Consider the following 17,929-nt stretch of genomic DNA (forward strand, 5'->3'; position numbering starts at 1 on the left):
ACGGATGGAGGGGGAAGAGTTAGCGAGGGTGGAGGACTTTAAATACTTGGGGTCAACCGTCCAGAGCAATGGCGAGTGTGGTCAGAAAGTGAAGAAACGGGTCCAAGCAGGTTGGAACAGGTGGAGGAAGGTGTCCGGTGTGTTATGTGACAGAAGAGTCTCTGCGAGGATGAAGGGCAAAGTTTATAAAACAGTGGTGAAGCTAGCCATGATGTACGGATTAGAGACAGTGGCACTGAAGAGACAACAGGAAAGCAGAGCAAATGAAGATGTTGAGTGATCAGATTGGATAAAATTAGAAATGAGCTCATCAGATGTACTTAATTAATTAATTAAAAAAATAAAGTCGGCTGTGTTAATTGCCACCGGCGCAGACAGCCCAGCCCCTTTTGTTAAATACGCCAGCTGCGTGCATCTGCGAGATTCCAACAAGCCGATGTAACCTGCCCTCTCCTAGAGTGATGCCACGCACTGTGCCGGATTTGCACTAGTCAGGATAATAGAGCCCATAATATTTAGTTGCAAATCCTTTGCTTGCATTAACTGTATCAAACCTGTGACCCATTGACATCAGCAAACCTTTGCATTCTTCTTTTATGTTTTTCCAAGGCTTTCACTGCAGCATCTTTGAGTTTGTTTTTGTGAGGTGACATTTTTGCAGTGTTAACGTCTGCGCAGGAAACTGTAACCATCCTGACTGCTCTAATACGCGTTTACACCTTAGGAGTGCAGGGAGCACAGACAGCGAGGACAGCACTGACTCGGAGGAAGAGGATTCCAAGAAAGATACATTTGAAGCGTCGAATCCCAGCACTGAAGACATTATGGAAGTTGAAACAGGTTGGTGAACTTCATCGCTTGTACTTTTTGGCAATTGGTATCATTTTAGATATATATACTCTTTTTTTTTTTTTTTTTGCTTGAAAAGATATACAGTGCATCTGCAAAATATTCGCAGCACTTCACTTTTTCACATTTTGTTCTAAAATTGATGAAATTTAATTCCCCCACCCTCAAATTCTACACACAACACCACACAGTTAAAAAAAATTTCATTTTTTTTCCAAACTTAATTAATGTTAATGTATCTTTCTAACATAATGAAATGCCCTGTAGAGGGCTAAGGTTTCTGTTCATTAATATGACTACCGTTGAATTTGTGGCCAGTTTGTTACATTGGTGGCGACTACAGTATGTGCGTCACTATAACATGACTTCATTGAGGGTGCTTGTCATATTATTTAGGGGATAGTTTTGCTCAATAGTTAAGCACTGTAATAAATATGGCCAGTGTATTATCATGTGATCTGCAAGTGGCTACATTTTGAGTCATGTACTGTAGTTGGGGGGGGGGGGGGGGGGGGGGGGAAATGATTGTGTTTGGTACTAGCATGTCTTAAGAGAAGGTTGTGAAACCTGGCAAAGTTGGTTAGAGGACTTAAGAGAATTGTTGAAACTTTTGCAGATTTATTGAAGAAGAAAGACTGAAATATCACACAGCCATAAGTATTCAGACCCTTTGCTCAGTATTTAGTAGAAGCACCCTTTTGAGCTAATACAGCCATGAGTCTTTTTGGGAATGATGTAGTGAAGTTTTTCACACCTGGATTTGGGGATCCTCCGCCATTCCTCCTTGCAGATCCTCTCCAGTTCTGTCAGGTTGGATGGTGAACGTCGGTGGACAGTCATTTTTAGGTCTCTCCAGATGTGCTCGATTGGGTTTAAGTCAGGGCTCTGGCTGGGCCATTCAAGAATAGTCACGGAGTTGTTCTGAAGCCACTCCTTCGTTATTTTAGCTGTGCGCTTAGGGTCATTGTCTTGTTGAAAGGTGAACCTTCGGTCCAGTCTGAGGTCCTGAGCACTCTGGAGAAGGTTTTGGTCCAGGATATCCCTGTACTTGGCCGCAATCATCTTTCCTTCGAATGCAACCGGTCGTCCTGTCCCTGCAGCTGAAAAACACCCCACAGCATGTTGCTGCCACCACCAACCTTCACTGTTGGGACTGTATTGGACAGGTGATGAGCAGTGCCTGGTTTTCTTCACGTACACCGCTTAGAATTAAGGCCAAACTCAAACGGGCTTTCATGTGTCTTGCACTGAGAAGCTTCCGTCGGGCCACTCTGCCGTAAAGCCCCATCTGGTGGAGGGCTGCAGTGATGGTTGATTTTCTAGAACTTTCTCCCACCTCCCGACTGCATCTCTGGAGCTCAGCCACAGTGATCTTTGGGTTCTTCTTTACCTTGCTCACCAAGGTTCTTCTCCCCCGATTGCTCTTAAAAAAAAAAAAAAAAAACTTAAGCTAAGTTATCACCTACCTACCTATCTCTCTCTCAGCAAGCTCTTGAACACCTGGCTTTGGTCACGACTCGTGAACAACAGTGTGGCGAACTCGGCTACCGCACATGTGCTACCCCGTCCCCTCTACATCCACACAGGCTCCCGCCGGCGGCAAGACACGTCTGCGAACCACCGCGGTGGGCAGCGTCGTTGCCACCCGTGCTTCCTGCTCACCCACCTTACTGCCATCTGATTGGTATAAAGCCTCTTTGAGTGTCTTGAGAAGTGCGATATAAGTTTAATATATTATTATTAAATAAAAAACTTTAATAGTCGCATTAGAGACACAGAGGGCATGATATTTATGTGTACATATATACATTTATTTCAATTTATTTTAAATGTGCGCTTGTTTTCATGCGCTTGACTGACTCAACAGCTGTTAGCTTGGAGAAACGGATGCTAGTTAAAGTTATACAGGGTTTAAGGACAACGCTGTGTAGTAGAGAACAAAATATGAGGACCACTGGTGTCTGACGTGCTCCAATGTAGATATCTTCATTTTAGTTTGAAGACTTCCAAAGCTTCTAGGAGTGTTGAGTATTTGTCTTATTGCTAGTCAGCTGTCCAAGTTCATAAACGCACAGCCAAGAGATTATTTTATGTCGCATGCTAAAAGGCTAGTTGCTGCAGTGAAGTTGTGCAACATAATGGTGCCTTTGTGCCTTTTTTTTTTTTTTTAATTAATGCTTTTTTTTTAATATATACTCACATGAAATGCCGAGCTTAAACTAAAATCTCTCTATATTTTATTTTTTTTATTTGTGTTTGGAATTGCCTCACTGCAAATGTAGACAAACACAAATGTAAACAAATTAGTTTGCTGTGTATGCTCAATGTGACTTTAAGAAAATACCAAAATACCAACCAATTGGTTGTTCATTATTAAGAGAAATATATTTTCTCGTGTATTCAAAATTGCTCTTTAAACCAGTAAAAATATATTTCATCCAAATACTTGATTATTCGATTATTATTATGATTATTATTCACGAATGGATACATTTCTTATTTGTGACAGGTCTGTTTGTCACTTTGAAATAAAGTGAGAAAAAGTAAGCAGTCATACTGTTGTATATTTTTTCAGAGAATAGTTGAAAATGTACTATATCATGGTATATTGTTATTGTGATATAAAATGACCCATATCGTGAAAGATGTTTTTCCATGTCTCCCAGTTCTAATGATGGTCATGTGTATGTATGTCATTTCAATGACTGTCTGTTTTTTTTTTTTTTTTTACATTTTTATATATTAATGATAACAATACCATATCAACAAACATAGCTTTTTATGAAAACAATCAAATTTACTCACGCAAGACATTTTTCAAAGAGGTCATGTGAGAAACTGAAACAGTTGTAGAGGGCCGCACCAACATACCTCAGTTATGATAAATATAAATTGAATGTGTTTTTTAAAGCAATAAATTGTATTGTTTTAATAAGCTGCTACTTGTGTAGCTGCGGTATATGTTTTTTATAATTGGGAAATAAACATTTTAATATTAGCCACATTAAAATGACTTATTTACACTTTGTTACATCACTATTTAATAAATATTTACTAAAAACATCTACCATGTCCATGATTTTTTTCAAGTGGGTTAACAAATTGGGCCGTGCGTTGTCTCGTCCCTCATATAGGACGTACAACTGTACAAATCACTAACACATATTAGTCGTTCTTAGTTTGGACTGGACTGGAAATCATTACCAGAGAAAAGCCCTGGACTGTGCACATCATTTTATTTTGACTTCATAAAGGCTGCGAGGGGCGGTAAGAGACCGTGGACGGGCTGGATGTGGCCCGCCGGCTGCACTATGCCCATGTGTCCATTGAATGAAAATTGATCACAGTGATTGGATGGATTTGAGGTTAGCGTGTCAGTGCGACCTTTGACAACCATTGCAGGTTATTACGTGGCCCCCTTTGGAAAATTGATTGCCCACCCCTCGTCAACATCCTTGACCATCACAAACCAAGGAACCCGGCCAAGTTCATATACCGCATTGTCTCAGTTTTCTTGAGAAGAGAAGTCCACCTGATCGAAAACGATCAGTGAACCTTGTCCACTTTTCAACAGCTCTCAAAATACGGTAGATGCAGTCCCTTGTCAAATAAACTATAATATTATTAATTTCAACCCAATGTGCACAGCCAGTTTCAATGACATTTTCGTGGACTCTTGTATTCCACCACCCAACAGCCTCATTAAGCCGGCTGTTTTTTGTGTGCTTTTTCCTCTCTCCTTTTCTCCCATAGACACAGCATGGAGCAACTATTGTGCTCCAAATTCCAACTCTGAGACAGGCTGGGCTGATTTCTCCAACTTCTCCCCCACCAGGTAGTAAATATTGATTATTTTTTCTGTCTGGAACCATTTGTCCCCCGTCACAAAGCTTTGCATATTAAATAGGTGCTTCTGATTAAAAACATTCTCATTTAGCCCCAATGACCCACTAATGTGCAACTCTCCCGTTGCTATGGAAACCAACATAGAGAAGCTGGATCCGCTGGGCGTCATTGGACCATTATATTCAGAGGGTGAGATCAATGGATTGAAATCATTCTAACGCAGTCCTATTGACAACCTTTGCTATCTCTTTTTTTTTTTTTTTTTTTTTTTTTTTTTAAATAGAAAGTCATGGCTGGTTGAGTCCTGGTATTTCTTCTTCCTCCTCTGTCACTTCTAAGAGTTGTGCAAGATCTAAAATGGCGGATGAAACTACCTGCAATGTGCAACGCAGTATTACAGATACAGTCGTTAATGGCTCCATAAAAGAGACTTTCAGCCTCACTGTTGATGCAAAGACGGAGACAGCTGTCTTCAAGAGGTTAGCCACACATAACACGAGTTAAAGCCCATGCTTTTTATTAGACATGCTAGTCAAAATCTTTTTTCAGCAATATGGTGCAGTGAAGGTTAATGATTGGGATTGTTTTTTGATTGCTCTCTCTTGTTAGAGATATTAAATTAGCCAAGGAAAGAATTCATCATTGTAATGTATTGGATGACAAGCAATCAAGACATGTTTTGAGTTGTTTTTACTGTATTTAATGAAAATTATACTTACCGTAACCTATATGATATCAACTTCAGCTACCTCTTACAGAGGTTAAGCAATGTCTTTCGTGACTTCTCTATCCTTATATATTTGGTCGTTCTCTCACTGTGCCCTTGTTCATCCCGCATTACACACTATTTTAGTAATTAACATTTTTATTATAAACCTATTGACACTTGCAACGTAAGCTTCCCTTCCTCTCTCCCTTGCTGTGCACTGTCGGTGTGGTCTTCGTCAGAGTGTTGAAATCATATCGGTATGTACCACCAATCAAATTTCAGCCTGCAGCCATTAACCTCAAACATTTCTGTCCATATTTTGATATTGTTCATATTTTTTCATTATCTGTTTTGCATGTGATGTGATCAGAAGTGTTTTTCATTTGGGTTTAATTTGAAAGTTTGTATAAAATATTCAGAAATACATTTAATATGAATTCTTTGGTCAAAACGATAATGGTTATGTTTGGAGCAAAAAGGGGGACGCTTCAGATCACCAGCTGAAACATTAAGTAAAACGCTGGTTTGTTGGGGGTTGCTTTTCTACAGGAGGGGACTGGTGAACTTAAAAAAAAAAAAAAAAAAAAAAAAAATTTTTAAATGAGGCAGTGTCATGTTCAAAGAAAACTATTAGATGTCGTCTGTGTAGATTCTCAGTTATCCAGGTCATGGTAATCTGTAGTAGTTGGAATCTTCTTGGTTGTTGAAGACTTGAGCTCTTGAAATGTCATGAAAAATTTGAAATGTTGGTACTGTCGAGCAGTTGAAACCATTTTGCACCTCTGTGTTCACCTACTAAACAGTAGGAGGAATAAGCAGGGGAATAGTTTTGCCCCTTTCCTGCCTGCTAAACAGAAGAAGAAATGGGAACAAATGTGATCTTGTTTTGTGAGATTTGTGCTTCTACATTTTCCCATGTAAGATTGTCATTTAAAAAAGTGGGGGAAGAAACTATGTCCAGAGAATACCTCACACTGAAGCACATTCCAGTGGGCCATTATTTGGGCAGGGTGCAACATTTACAAATGACAGACAGCTAATTATCAGTGATCATGTTATTAGTCTTAGTCTATTAGTCAAATCATCATTTGACGTAGCCCTACTAGGGCTGAGGGGATCTGAAAATCCTGGGAGTTCTAGCGTTAACACTGCCCCAGGATTTCTCAGTTTCTCTGACTAGTGTCGGGCATTTAATTATAATCCCAATTTATAATCCCAAGTGAATGTGTAGACTAATTGTCTAGTTTTTGCTTTTATTGCGCAGTCGTTCTCTGAGATACGAGTGACCCGACTTGCGTGTTTTTTGAGACACAAGAGGTTATGCAGATGATTTCTTTCTTTGAAATGAGAGCTAAAATTTGAGGTTTGAGCATTGTACGGTCACAGTGAACTCAACTCACGATACGACAAGCAGCAGTTAGGCAGATAGTAAACATCCATCCATCCATTTGCTGTACCGCTTATCCTCACGAGGTTCGTGGGCGTGCTGGAGCCTATCCCATCTATCTTCGGGCGAGAACTGGTTGCCAGCCAATCACAGGGCACATATAAAGAAACAGCCATTCGCACTCACATGCACACCTGCGGGCAATTTATTAAACAATTCTTTAAAAAAAAAAAAAACTGTCTTCAAGCTTTTTAATGCTACTCCCAATTAAAATTTACAGTCAAACTAAAAATAAAACACATGGCGTACTTAAAAGAACGACACAACTTGTGCTCCCTTAATTCTAGCGCACAATGTAAAATGCCATAGATGGGCTAGAGAATAGCATCAATAGTCACCGTGTTATAACCCTTTGAGCAACAGACAACAAACCTGGAATTGTTATGGAAATTGAAATGCATTTTCCAGGACCTTGAAAAGTTATAGAAAACTACAGTTTTCTATAAAGTTTAGAAAAGATAATATTTAGGACGCGTAAATTGACTTTGCCATGAAAGTGCGACGTCATGTTCGTAATTTAAATCCCTGCTGATTATACCACTTGAGACTGTGAGTCCCGCAATGAGTTCCAGGCCTGGAACAATGATTCCCTGCAATTTTTGATCAAGGAATACAGATACAGTAATCCTCCGCGATGTCACAGTTCTTGCTTCGCGGTCCCACCATATTGCAGATTTTTACGACAGTTACCCTTTTATACTGTTTGTACAATATTTTGGTTATCAATTTATGGTTTACAATGCAACTAAATACGTGTCAAGGAAATTCTTAATTACCATAATTTGGCCTCAATCTGGGTTTCTTTAATTGGATCTAGACATTAAAATAGATGTATCTTTTATCATCAATGCTGTGTAAAGTTTCTACATTTTTACATTACGATTTACTTATTGTGTAATTGTTGTCCAATAAACATTTTTTATTTATTTATTTTTTTAAAAATGGTTTTGTGTAAATACATGGACTGCATCTTGCATTGTGTTGATATCGGTTAATGTGAGTTGCAACATACTTTGGGTTTTGCAATGACTGTGTCTCTCCTCTTGTAAGCAGTGAGAAGTGCAAGTACACATTGGAATTCCCCAATGGCACTCAAGAGGAAATGTCAAGCATAGATGATGCCAAGTAAGTCCGATTGCACTTCATTCCATTTGTTCCTGACTGTGTCAGTAAACTGATTGATACCAAATGTTCTCAGCTTTGTTTTACAGTAATCCCTCGCAAAAATCGCAGTTGATTTATTGCGGATTCGGTGGATTTGTTTTCATTTTATTTTATTGATCAGGATAGTGCAGTTACTCACATGTTACATCTCTGTCACAGTTATTAATGGCTGTTCGATTATGTGACAGCACTGATCTCTCGCCCGAAGATAGCTGCGTTTAGGCTCCGGCACGCCCGCGACCCGAGTGAGGAAAAGCGGCACAGAAAAGGGGGAGGGGTTTGTCCTGCCTACACAACTGGAGCCATCAGTGTAAAAGCACAGCGCCTAATGGTTAATGCAGGAAATCGCCCATCAACACTGTCTCTGCATGGGTTGCTGTTCATTCAAGCAGAGCACACCTATTTTTTGGATGTGTGTGGATGGTGACGTCAGGTGGACCAATACGCTAAAAACGCAACACTTTTATTTTTGCTCCCTAGATCTAAAAACCTTTTCTCCATACACAAAAGGCCATTTCCCTCAAGTATTGTTCACAAATCTGTCTAAATCTCTGTCAGTGAGCATTTGTCCTTTGTCGAGATAATCCATCCCACCTCACAGCTGCTGCAACAAGCGGTTTTGCATAACCAAAGAATTCCTGCACCAACTGTCAGAAACCATCTCAGGGAAGCTCATCTGCATGCTCGTCGTCCTCGTCGGCGTCGCGACCTGACTGCAGTTCGTCGTCGTCGCGTCTGGCACGTTGGAGAGGTGTTCTCTTCACGGGGGAATCCCGGTTTTCAGTGTTCAAGGCAGATGGCAGAGAGCGGGTGTGTGGCGCCGTGTGGGTGAGCGGTGTGCGGATGTCAACGTTGTGGATCGAGTGGCCCATGGTGGCGATGGGGTTATGGTATGTTAGGGGCAATGAACACAGGTGCATTTTGAATGCACAGAGAGATGCCGTGATGAGATCCTGAGGCCGATTGTTGTGCCAGCATCTCGATGTGCCACACCTCTGAGGTGGGGATGGATTATCTCGACAAAGGAGAAATGCTCCCTAACACAGATTTCGACAGATTTGTGAACAATATTTGAGGGGAGTGGGCCTTTCGTGGATGAAGAAAAAGTTTTAGATCTTTGAGACCAGCTCACGAAAAATGGGAGCAAAAACAAAAGTGTTATATTTTTGTTCGGTGTAGCACCAGCGCCTCACTAAAGTGTCAGTAACTATTATTGAATTGCATAAGTGAAATTGTTCAATTTATATAAATAGTAAAATGTAAAAATTGCTCGCTACTTCGTCAATTAACATCTGGGGTGCGCGGTTCCTGTGACGTAACCCCCTGGATAAACGAGGGATTACTGTACTGCTGCATACCGGACCAAGTAGGTACTGTACCTTAGTTTGTTGTATAATCTGATACTGTACCTCTCAATGTGCAGTCATTGTACAAATATGACTAGCATAGTATAACTATTTTGATTAATTTCCATGTACCAATATGAATCATCTTCAATATATAACAAACAAGTACCCCATATAACATAAATGAGACGCCGATAGATTTCTTTGAAAATGTTTCATTTCAAAATCAATATTGTCCATGGTATATTATACTACAAAATACTCTATGTGAGCCAATGTGCATACACAAAGTGTACTTTGTGTTAAAATGATTTTTTCAAAAATGTTCCAACCTACCTTGCTTTCTTCCTTTCTCCTGATTTTTTATTTTTTTATTTTTTTTATTTTTTTTTAAACCTATCCTGCATATTCGCTACCCACCTTACATAATTTGAGTGTGAGGGTTAGAGTAAAGCAAGCACGTGATTTATGAATTAAAATCGTCCACACATTCCTGAGTTCCTGACATTTTTCTGCCGAGAGGCGTGAAATCAGGTCATTCGAATTTCTCGAGCTTATCTACGTCACTAGCAAAGATCTCTGCCTACCTCTCTGCTTTCTGAGCCAGTGCTGTCAACATAACAAACGTGTGCTCTCACAAGCCAAATATGGACAAAGCGGATACAAAACTGGGTCAAACAGAAGTAGCTGTCAGGGGGGCCTTTTCTGGACACTCGTATGACAAAACCAAGGTGTTTTTTTTTAATGAAATTGACACTTTCATACTGCGTCCATGTTAGCGAGTAACTCTATTGAGTTTTAAATAGCCAAAATATGGGACCTTTAAAATATGTTTTTTTTTTTTGTCTTCCCCCCCTCATCTACCCAGACTGGACCAGAGTGCCATGTCCTCAGATCCAGCAGTAAATGGACCAGCATGAGGATTGTGTATTCTCAGTTTTAAAACCAGCATAATCCACCATTGAGAAGATTCTCCTGACGAATTTGCAAAGGCCACCGGCCTCGTGCAACTTTCTTTGACAGAATCGGCAACATTGCCATCAGCTCAGATGAATGCCAACGGTGTCGTGTCGTTTTGATCTGCAACTGACATCTTCTCATACAGATTTATTTAGGAATGTCACTATGGTTGAAAAGACGATTGTATGAATAAAATATTTTCTAAAATGTAATCAGAGTGATGAGGGGAATTCACCAAATTAAGTAAACATGGCACAAACTGCTAATGTGTCTTCCGCTGTGCTGTTAAATTCATGCAGCGCCTAAATTATTCTGCTACTATGCTGTTTCTCCAGTTTTCAGGAAATGAGAATGAGGCAAAAAAAAAGAGAAAAATGTATTATTATTTGTTTGTTTGTTTGTTTCCGTTGCCCGTAGGTTTGAATGTGAGTGCGAATTATTTGTTTCTATGTGCCCTGCGATTGACTGGCGTCCAGTTCTGGGTGTACCTCGCCTCTCGCCTGAAGATGGCTGGGATAGACTCCAGCACGCCCGGCGACCCGCGTGAGAAGTGCTCCAGAATATGGATGGATGGATGTTGCGCAGAGGTGGTTCATCATGTCAGTGTAGTTGATCTGCCATTACTATGAGAATAATGCATCTCTATCGCTACCTTTCGAAACTTGGCTAATCAATCAGAAGTCTGATTGGTCTTACGAGAATGCACGTATTGAGATCTTTGTACCTCAACATTTGAGAACGTGGCTGGACGGCCAAGTAGCACCTTTGGGGTCTCATGCGCTTTCCCCGCCTTCACTGCCACACCTTAATGCAATTCTGGAATGAGTCTTCTGAGATCCCGCGCAGCTCGCCGTTTTGACGTTGTCCACGTCGTCATAACGGGTCTCCTTGATGACCCCCCCCCCCCCCCCCCCCCCCTTGAGCATTCGAAAAAGGTCCAAATTAGCTGTGGAAATGCACGAAAAACAAAGAAAATTCAAATGTACCACACGAGACAAACAGTGAAATGTATTTTTATTAGATTACCACGGAAGAAACAGATTCGTCTTTATTGAAGTTAACTTTATACATGTACAGTCGGGGGAATAATGAATTGATTCTGTGCTGAATTTATGTTTGCTCACTTGCAAGGAAATGAACAGATGCCATTTGTTGTTTGGTTATTGGTCATGGTAGTACTATAAACAAGTGATTCTCAAACTGTGGTACGAGTACCACGAGCGGTACGCAGGCTGAGTCTAGCGGTACACAAAAGAATCACTGACTTGAATGGAAACAAAATTTACATTTAAAACATGCAATACAATCAAACATCAGTAATAATAGCTCGTAGCTGCAGTATGTATACGTTTTATAACTTTTAAAAAAAAAAAAAAAAGTGTTCATATTCAAGTCTGCGTAATGTTACAGTGACTTACAATAATATACTCTGTTGCAGGGCCGATGGCCCTGACCAAATTGGGCCCGGAGTAAAATTTTGTGCGTACTGTACGCATGGAAACGTGTTGTGGGTTTTTTTTTTTCTGGAAAGTGTGTAGGGTGACTGCATTGTATTGGAGGGAAGCCGTGTATTGTCAAATCGAGCACCACTACATACATACATCTCAATTGGGTTGAAGTCAGGACTCTCGACTCCAAAAGGCAAGCAATTTTGTCTGCTGAAGCTTTCTGTTGTTGTTTGGCCTCTTCACGTCTACGTGCTTCTTACAATTGCAAAGTCTAAACTGGTGGGTGTTTTTATAGGGGTGGGCACATTTAATCAAAACCTCCAATAATGTCACATTGATTGGAGTCCAGGTTGGCTGACTCAGCTCTGACATATGTCATAAGGCGCGCACAGTTTTTCCTCCTTGCACTAAGAATGTTTACATAGTGGTATTGGTTCAAGGTAACTCTATTGTTGACTCTCGGATCACATTTTATGACCAATTTGTGACATTTCCAAGCAATTCCATCGGGTTTTCCTACTTTTTCTAGCAACTGTGCACTGACGCCTCAAAAGGACTCACGATGAAGTCGGAGCATCATTTGTAGTTAAAGAATTAAGCGCTCAACGATTCAAAGGAATGAATCAGTGCCAGAGTCTCTCTTTACACTGGGCAAATGATGGGAATGTTTTTGACACTACATTGCAGAGTAGAAAGAGGTGAGACCATAAATGGCAGTAATATTTTCACTCCAGTTCATCCATAAAAACAACCATTAGAACCACTCTTAGAAATACGGTACAGCAACGGACACAATTCGATATTTGTTGCAGTCGTTGAGATGATTTTTTTTGGTTCTAAAATTGGTCAAATCAAATGTCAATATTTTGTTCTCATGAAATAATTAGTTGAATGACTATAGTGGCGCCTTGAGATACGAGTGACCAGACTTGGACGTTTTTCAAGATACAGGCGGTTGTTCGGACAGAGAGTTGCACAACTACAGAATGCTGCCAGGCATATATTCTTTATCCTCTGCAAAGAACAACTAATATTACTGCAATACTGAGGAGCTGAGATGTCTACATGTACAGTATATCTACGTCAGTAGTACACCACAAGGAACAGCACAATGTCCATTGAATTGGAGCCCAAACTGTTTGATTCATTCACATTCTATTGAATTCCATCATCGACTGTGCCGCTTTTCCTCACTAGGGTCGCAGGCATGTTGAAGCCTATTGCAGCTGACTCTGGGCGAGAGCGAACTGTTCGCCAGCCAATCACAGGGCACATATAAACAAACAACCGTTCACACCTATGGGCAAATTAGAGTCTTCAATCAACCTAGCACGCATGTCTTTGGGATGTGGGAGGAAACCGGAGTAAAAGCCACGCAGGCACGGGGAGAACATGCAAGCTCCACACAGGCGGGGCCGGGATTCGAACCCCGGTCCTCAGAACTGGGAGGCAGACCATCTAACCAGTCGGTCACCGTGGTGCTAATTACATTAATATTGTATATTATAGTGTGGTTTTTTTTTTTTTTCTTTATTTAAAAACAAACATTTCTGTTGTTTTTTTAAGGGTTACAAGTGTGGTCATGGAACGGATTAAAATTGTATCTCAAGGCACCGCTGTACAAAAAATAAAGTTAGGGGGGAAAAAAACAATAATTTGACAGAGTTAAGATTGTCGCCTGCCATCATGGGGATCCTGTTTCGAGACACTAACCGGAAGGAAGAAGGGAAGAAAAAAAAAAAAAAGAAACCCATCACCATGAGAGGATGTGGCAAAAGACCACACACCCCCAACTGCTCCCCGGCCTCCTGCTCCACTGTGGGTCACTAACAAGTGTGTGTTCGCTGTGTCCACTGCTGTGATTGGTCAAATGCACAGGGGGAAACATTCGTGTGCACGTGTTCAAGAGAAATACAGATTCTTCTTCTTTTAATAAAACATTTCATTATTTTTTTCATGACTAAATTCAAATTGTGAATGATTTATTTGAATGAACAGTTTTGCATTCATATGAATGTTTTACTTAATACACGAATCACAAATGACCTCTCCATATGTCCTAAAAAAAAAAAAAAAAATCAAATGCTCAAATATTTATTGGGTACGAAAGTTGAGCCAACTCCTGATGTAGAGGAAAGGGAAAACTGAGTATGGAATTAATTTGCTGTCAGATATTTAATGCATTGAAAATGCTCCATAGCATTACATCATTATCTTAGGTCAAAAAACGTCATACAGAAAATTTAAAACCCCCCAAAATTTTTTTGGGGTAGGAGCAGACTACGAATTGTACGGCATTCAGTATATGCAACCAGTGAGCGTATTCCGCAATTCACAGCCCCAACACATGATGGCGGTAGTATTCACCAAAAGTTGCTTTCCAACCACCGTCAACGCGAAGAAGAGCACGCACGGAAGCCGCCGCCGACGAAGAAGAAGAAGCGGTCTAAGTAGAGGGAAAAAACAACAACACGGGCTTCCAACCAGCTCATCGTGAAATATGGACCAATACAGCCAAAGTGACATTTTGCAGCAAATACTTAGTATGAATTTAGTGCCGAGAAAAAATGGCACCCACCGATACAACGACACTTCTCTTGCTGATTTCTCAGGTCGGTTCGTCGTGTTTCCATTGTTGGTGTGTACCGAACGTCACTTACCTGTTGTAGCCTGATGGAAAAAGACAGATTTTGGATTGACTTTCGTTGTTTATGTCCACGCCGGTTTATTCGCGTTTGTGGGGCGTGCACAAAAAGACACTGTGCTTGCTCCTATACAGTTTCTAAAACGAAAGTGCGTAGGTAGGTTTGCTATTTCCAGTGATTTTTTTTAAATTTTGATTTTGTATTTCTAATCGCTCAAGAGTGGCTCACGTTCCATAGGCCACCACGACAGACGAAAATGGAAAAAATAGTGACGATTGATTGTATTATTCAGACGTATTTTAAATCTTCGTGCATATAAGACTGATACAAAATATGCATGTGCAGGTATTATATTTGTCGCCGTCGTCACATTCTACACCACGGGTGTAAAAGTCAAGGTCGAGGAGCCGCGTTCGGCCCGCCGCATCATTTTATGTGGCCCACGAAAGAAATCGTTTCGTCAGCTTCCACGATTCTTGCTCGAATCTAGGCTTTACGCATTCACGAAAAAACGATAACAAGATGGAGCAATGTGTCAATTTAAAGGACTTGTTCACTGACATCGGCCGATACTGATCAGACCGATCAGATCGGTGTAAAGTCTACTAAAATCTATAACAAAATTTCAATTCGTCAGATGTAGTAAATAATGGCAGAGATATTGCAATCATTTATTTGTTAGCAAACCCCATGATACAGTAACTTGAACTCGTTGAACTATAATCCTTGACTCGTTTAAATCAAACTGCAGTATCAATGCCTTTGAATGTGCGAACCTATAAGTGACGCTGTTGTTGGCTCAGGATCGCGCAGGCTGTAAAGTAGCTGACCGTTAGCCAGTCTGCGTATTGCGCGTTACTCTGCCTTAGTTGTGACGGTCGGCAGCTCGTGAATGAAGGTGTGTATTGCATCAGTTTCCTCCCCGTTTCTTCAGTAAAGCGATCGACATCGGCAGCTGTGTCTGTCTTTCAATCACTTACGGAAAGATTACAGTTTGTTCTCACGCGACATGAAAAGATGCAGTCGGATAAGACGTACGACGATAGCATGCGTGCACGCTAAAATATACGCTAAGCACGCCACGGCGCGGTTCACCGGGATGTCGAAAGTGAGCGGCACGTGGTCCATGTCGGTGATGTGGTTGGGCCGGATGCGTTTGTCGGCAATCTTTTTTTTTTTTTTTTACTGCAGTAGGAGCGGAAGATGGCCAGCTTTTCCTTGTAATACGCCGGAAGTCGCTGTGCCACGGTAGTCCTTGCCCGGATGGATAGACGCGGCCGTTTCATAAAACGAAAGCACCAAGACGAACCTCCTTGAAAATGGTCGATTTTCATTTCTTCTGCAAGCGTTATTTCCCTCAGTCGAATGGTGACTGTAGAGACGCTTCTGTTCTTTGCTCCACCTCGCCTTGTTTCCGCGGAAACTCGGCTTCGTCTTCTTGACTCGTTTTCCCGCTCCCTCCACTTGCGAACCGCGGATTCGTTGATCTTGAATTCTCTCGCGGCTGCGCGATTCCCACGTTCCTCCGCGTAACTGACAGCTTGCAGTTTAAACTGTGCTTCGTAAGCGTCTCTCTTCGTAGGTGCCGTTTTCGGGGGTCCTGGGCCAAACCAATGTTGTTTTGCACAAACCACCTACCGGCGCTATATACCTACTGGGGGCGTGGCTTTAGCGTCCTCCTTCACGCGCACCCTCCCCCCTTCAACGTCCGCATGCTGTCCTCAGTCACGTCCGCCTTCCTCTATATAAGCAGCGTGTCTGCAGGAAATGCTCCCAGTCAGTCAAGCGGAGCGCTCATCAAAGTCACACAACAACATTTACAGATTTTGGAACTCGGTGGACACACAAGGCGCCCCGTCCATTTTGGAGAAATTAAAGACTTTTAAGTGCGCCTTATGGTTGTGAAAATACGGTATATATTTATATATATTATATGTGAATATATGTGTGTGTGTGTGTAAATATATATATATATATATATATATATTTTTTTTTTTTCTCCCCAGAAATGTGGTATGGAGTTTTTCTATGGGCAGCAGTCTCCTCTCTGATCTTCCACCTACCTGCATCTCTACTATCGTTCGTTGCACTTCGGCAGCACAAAATGGCCCGATTGATGCCCATTGCCATCCTCTTAATGGGCATCGTCGGACCCGTGGGTGGAGGAGTCCTCACCAGTAGGCTGCCTTTGTGACTCTGTTTTGACTTCATGAATGCTTTATGTGCGACAATTTGAGGCAAAAAAAGATGACATTTAATAACATTTCCCTTTGTGTTTGTTGTAGGTGCAGCCATAGCAGGAGTTTACAAGGCAGCGGGGAAGAGGATGATCTCTCTGGAGGCTTTAGTTTTTGGTGTGGGGCAGTCCTTCTTGATCCTTGTTATTTCCTTCCTGCGAGTGCTTGCCACCCTTTAGCAGCGCCGCCGCTCCCTGGCCGGGCCGGCCTCGTTACGAGTCGCAACTTGCAGTGGCTTGGACCAATTGAGACGCGTAAGGCCTCGGATGTGTGATGTAGATTGCAAACTCCAGTTAAAAAAATATCAAGTGTAAGAGCTGAACTACATAATAGGGTCCGGTTGGCCGCAAAGCGCTCATTTTGGTCTTTGAAATCTACATTCAAGAGAGGGATTTGAAACCCGTTTTATTCCCAACAGACCTTTATGAAGCAGAAAATAAGTGCACAAGTTGCTTGTATGTTGGAGGGGAAAACTCAGGGTTACAGATCAATATTTACGATTTAGGAGCGTATTAAAAAAAGAATTTAACCACTTTCCTGTATGATCTGAGAGTAGCAGGCTGCCCTCTATCAGCAGAACTTCATCTTAGCAGCAGTTATGGTCTTGATACTGAAACCAATTCTCTCAGGTAGTGTTGCCATGTTCATTTTGGTTTAGTCATCAATATGGTTGTCTTTTTCTTTTTTTCTTTTTTTTTTTTTAAACTCATTGTGTGAAATATGCTTAGCTACAATGTAGCCTTTCAAATGTCATGCAGCAGCACAGTTATACGAGTGGTAAATAAAGCAGACTTGACCAGTTGGACTGCTAAAGTTACTTTTCGTAGACTGAAACTACTCAAAGAGTAGCTGGAGAATGTAAATGTAAATACTGCATACTGTATACCATCAAATCATGGTGAAAGAGGTGTAAAACGTGCTTTGAGTACCTTGAGGGTAGAAAAGCGTACAAGAGAAGCCCATGTACCGTGGCTATAGATCAGTGGTTCTCAAAGTGTGGTACATGGGCAATCTGGTGGAACGAGAAAGAATCACTGTTAAATACAAAAATGTACATTTAAAACATGCAAAGCAATCAAACATTTAAATGTAGCTTGTAGCTTTGAATACAGGCTGTTTTTTTTTTATTTAATTTTTTTTTTTATTTAAATGATTCCCCCCCCCCAAGTATAGTCCATTTTGAAGCATAGCTCAGTTATATTTTAGTTCTTCCCCCTATATTTATGTGCATTGTTAATTTAGAAACTATGCATGTTGCAGTGGCATACAACAATAAAT

At 41.1% G+C, this 17,929-nt stretch overlaps 2 protein-coding genes across 11 annotated transcripts in view; both read left to right on the top strand.

Moving 5' to 3' along the window:
* ppp6r3 (protein phosphatase 6, regulatory subunit 3) overlaps window positions 1–16,463 on the top strand; it is a 68,628-nt gene extending 52,165 nt beyond the window's left edge. The window contains exons 19-25 of one of the 10 annotated variants that reach the window (XM_061677173.1): window positions 725–840; window positions 4,603–4,684; window positions 4,787–4,884; window positions 4,979–5,174; window positions 5,644–5,661; window positions 7,902–7,976; window positions 8,224–9,723. In XM_061677173.1, the coding sequence (XP_061533157.1) occupies window positions 725–840; window positions 4,603–4,684; window positions 4,787–4,884; window positions 4,979–5,174; window positions 5,644–5,661; window positions 7,902–7,976; window positions 8,224–8,227 (589 nt within the window). In that variant the 3' untranslated portion in view covers window positions 8,228–9,723. Of the gene's footprint in view, window positions 1–724; window positions 841–4,602; window positions 4,685–4,786; window positions 4,885–4,978; window positions 5,662–7,901; window positions 7,977–8,223; window positions 9,724–10,229; window positions 11,218–16,420 lie in introns of those variants that run through there. The other 9 variants (XM_061677170.1, XM_061677171.1, XM_061677172.1 and 6 more) reach the window with 9 other exon arrangements.
* Window positions 13,863–16,914, top strand: tmem170a (transmembrane protein 170A). The gene is made up of 3 exons (XM_061677182.1): window positions 13,863–14,381; window positions 16,421–16,591; window positions 16,700–16,914. The coding sequence occupies exons 1-3, from the start codon at window positions 14,270–14,272 to the stop codon at window positions 16,828–16,830; spliced, it is 414 nt and encodes a 137-aa protein (XP_061533166.1). The 5' UTR covers window positions 13,863–14,269; the 3' UTR covers window positions 16,831–16,914.
* Window positions 16,915–17,929: the final 1,015 nt, after the last annotated feature.

The sequence above is a fragment of the Phycodurus eques genome, chromosome 5, assembly GCF_024500275.1.
Source record: "Phycodurus eques isolate BA_2022a chromosome 5, UOR_Pequ_1.1, whole genome shotgun sequence".
In the NCBI taxonomy this organism is placed as follows: domain Eukaryota; kingdom Metazoa; phylum Chordata; class Actinopteri; order Syngnathiformes; family Syngnathidae; genus Phycodurus; species Phycodurus eques.

Bases quoted from the DNA above. Each gene is read 5' to 3' on its own strand.
- tmem170a (XM_061677182.1), top strand. From the start codon at position 14,270: ATGGACCAATACAGCCAAAGTGACATTTTGCAGCAAATACTTAGTATG. The intron at 14,382-16,420 runs GTCGGTTCGTCG...TTTTCTCCCCAG, and splicing joins TTCTCTTGCTGATTTCTCAG to AAATGTGGTATGGAGTTTTT. The intron at 16,592-16,699 runs GTAGGCTGCCTT...TGTTTGTTGTAG, and splicing joins GGGTGGAGGAGTCCTCACCA to GTGCAGCCATAGCAGGAGTT.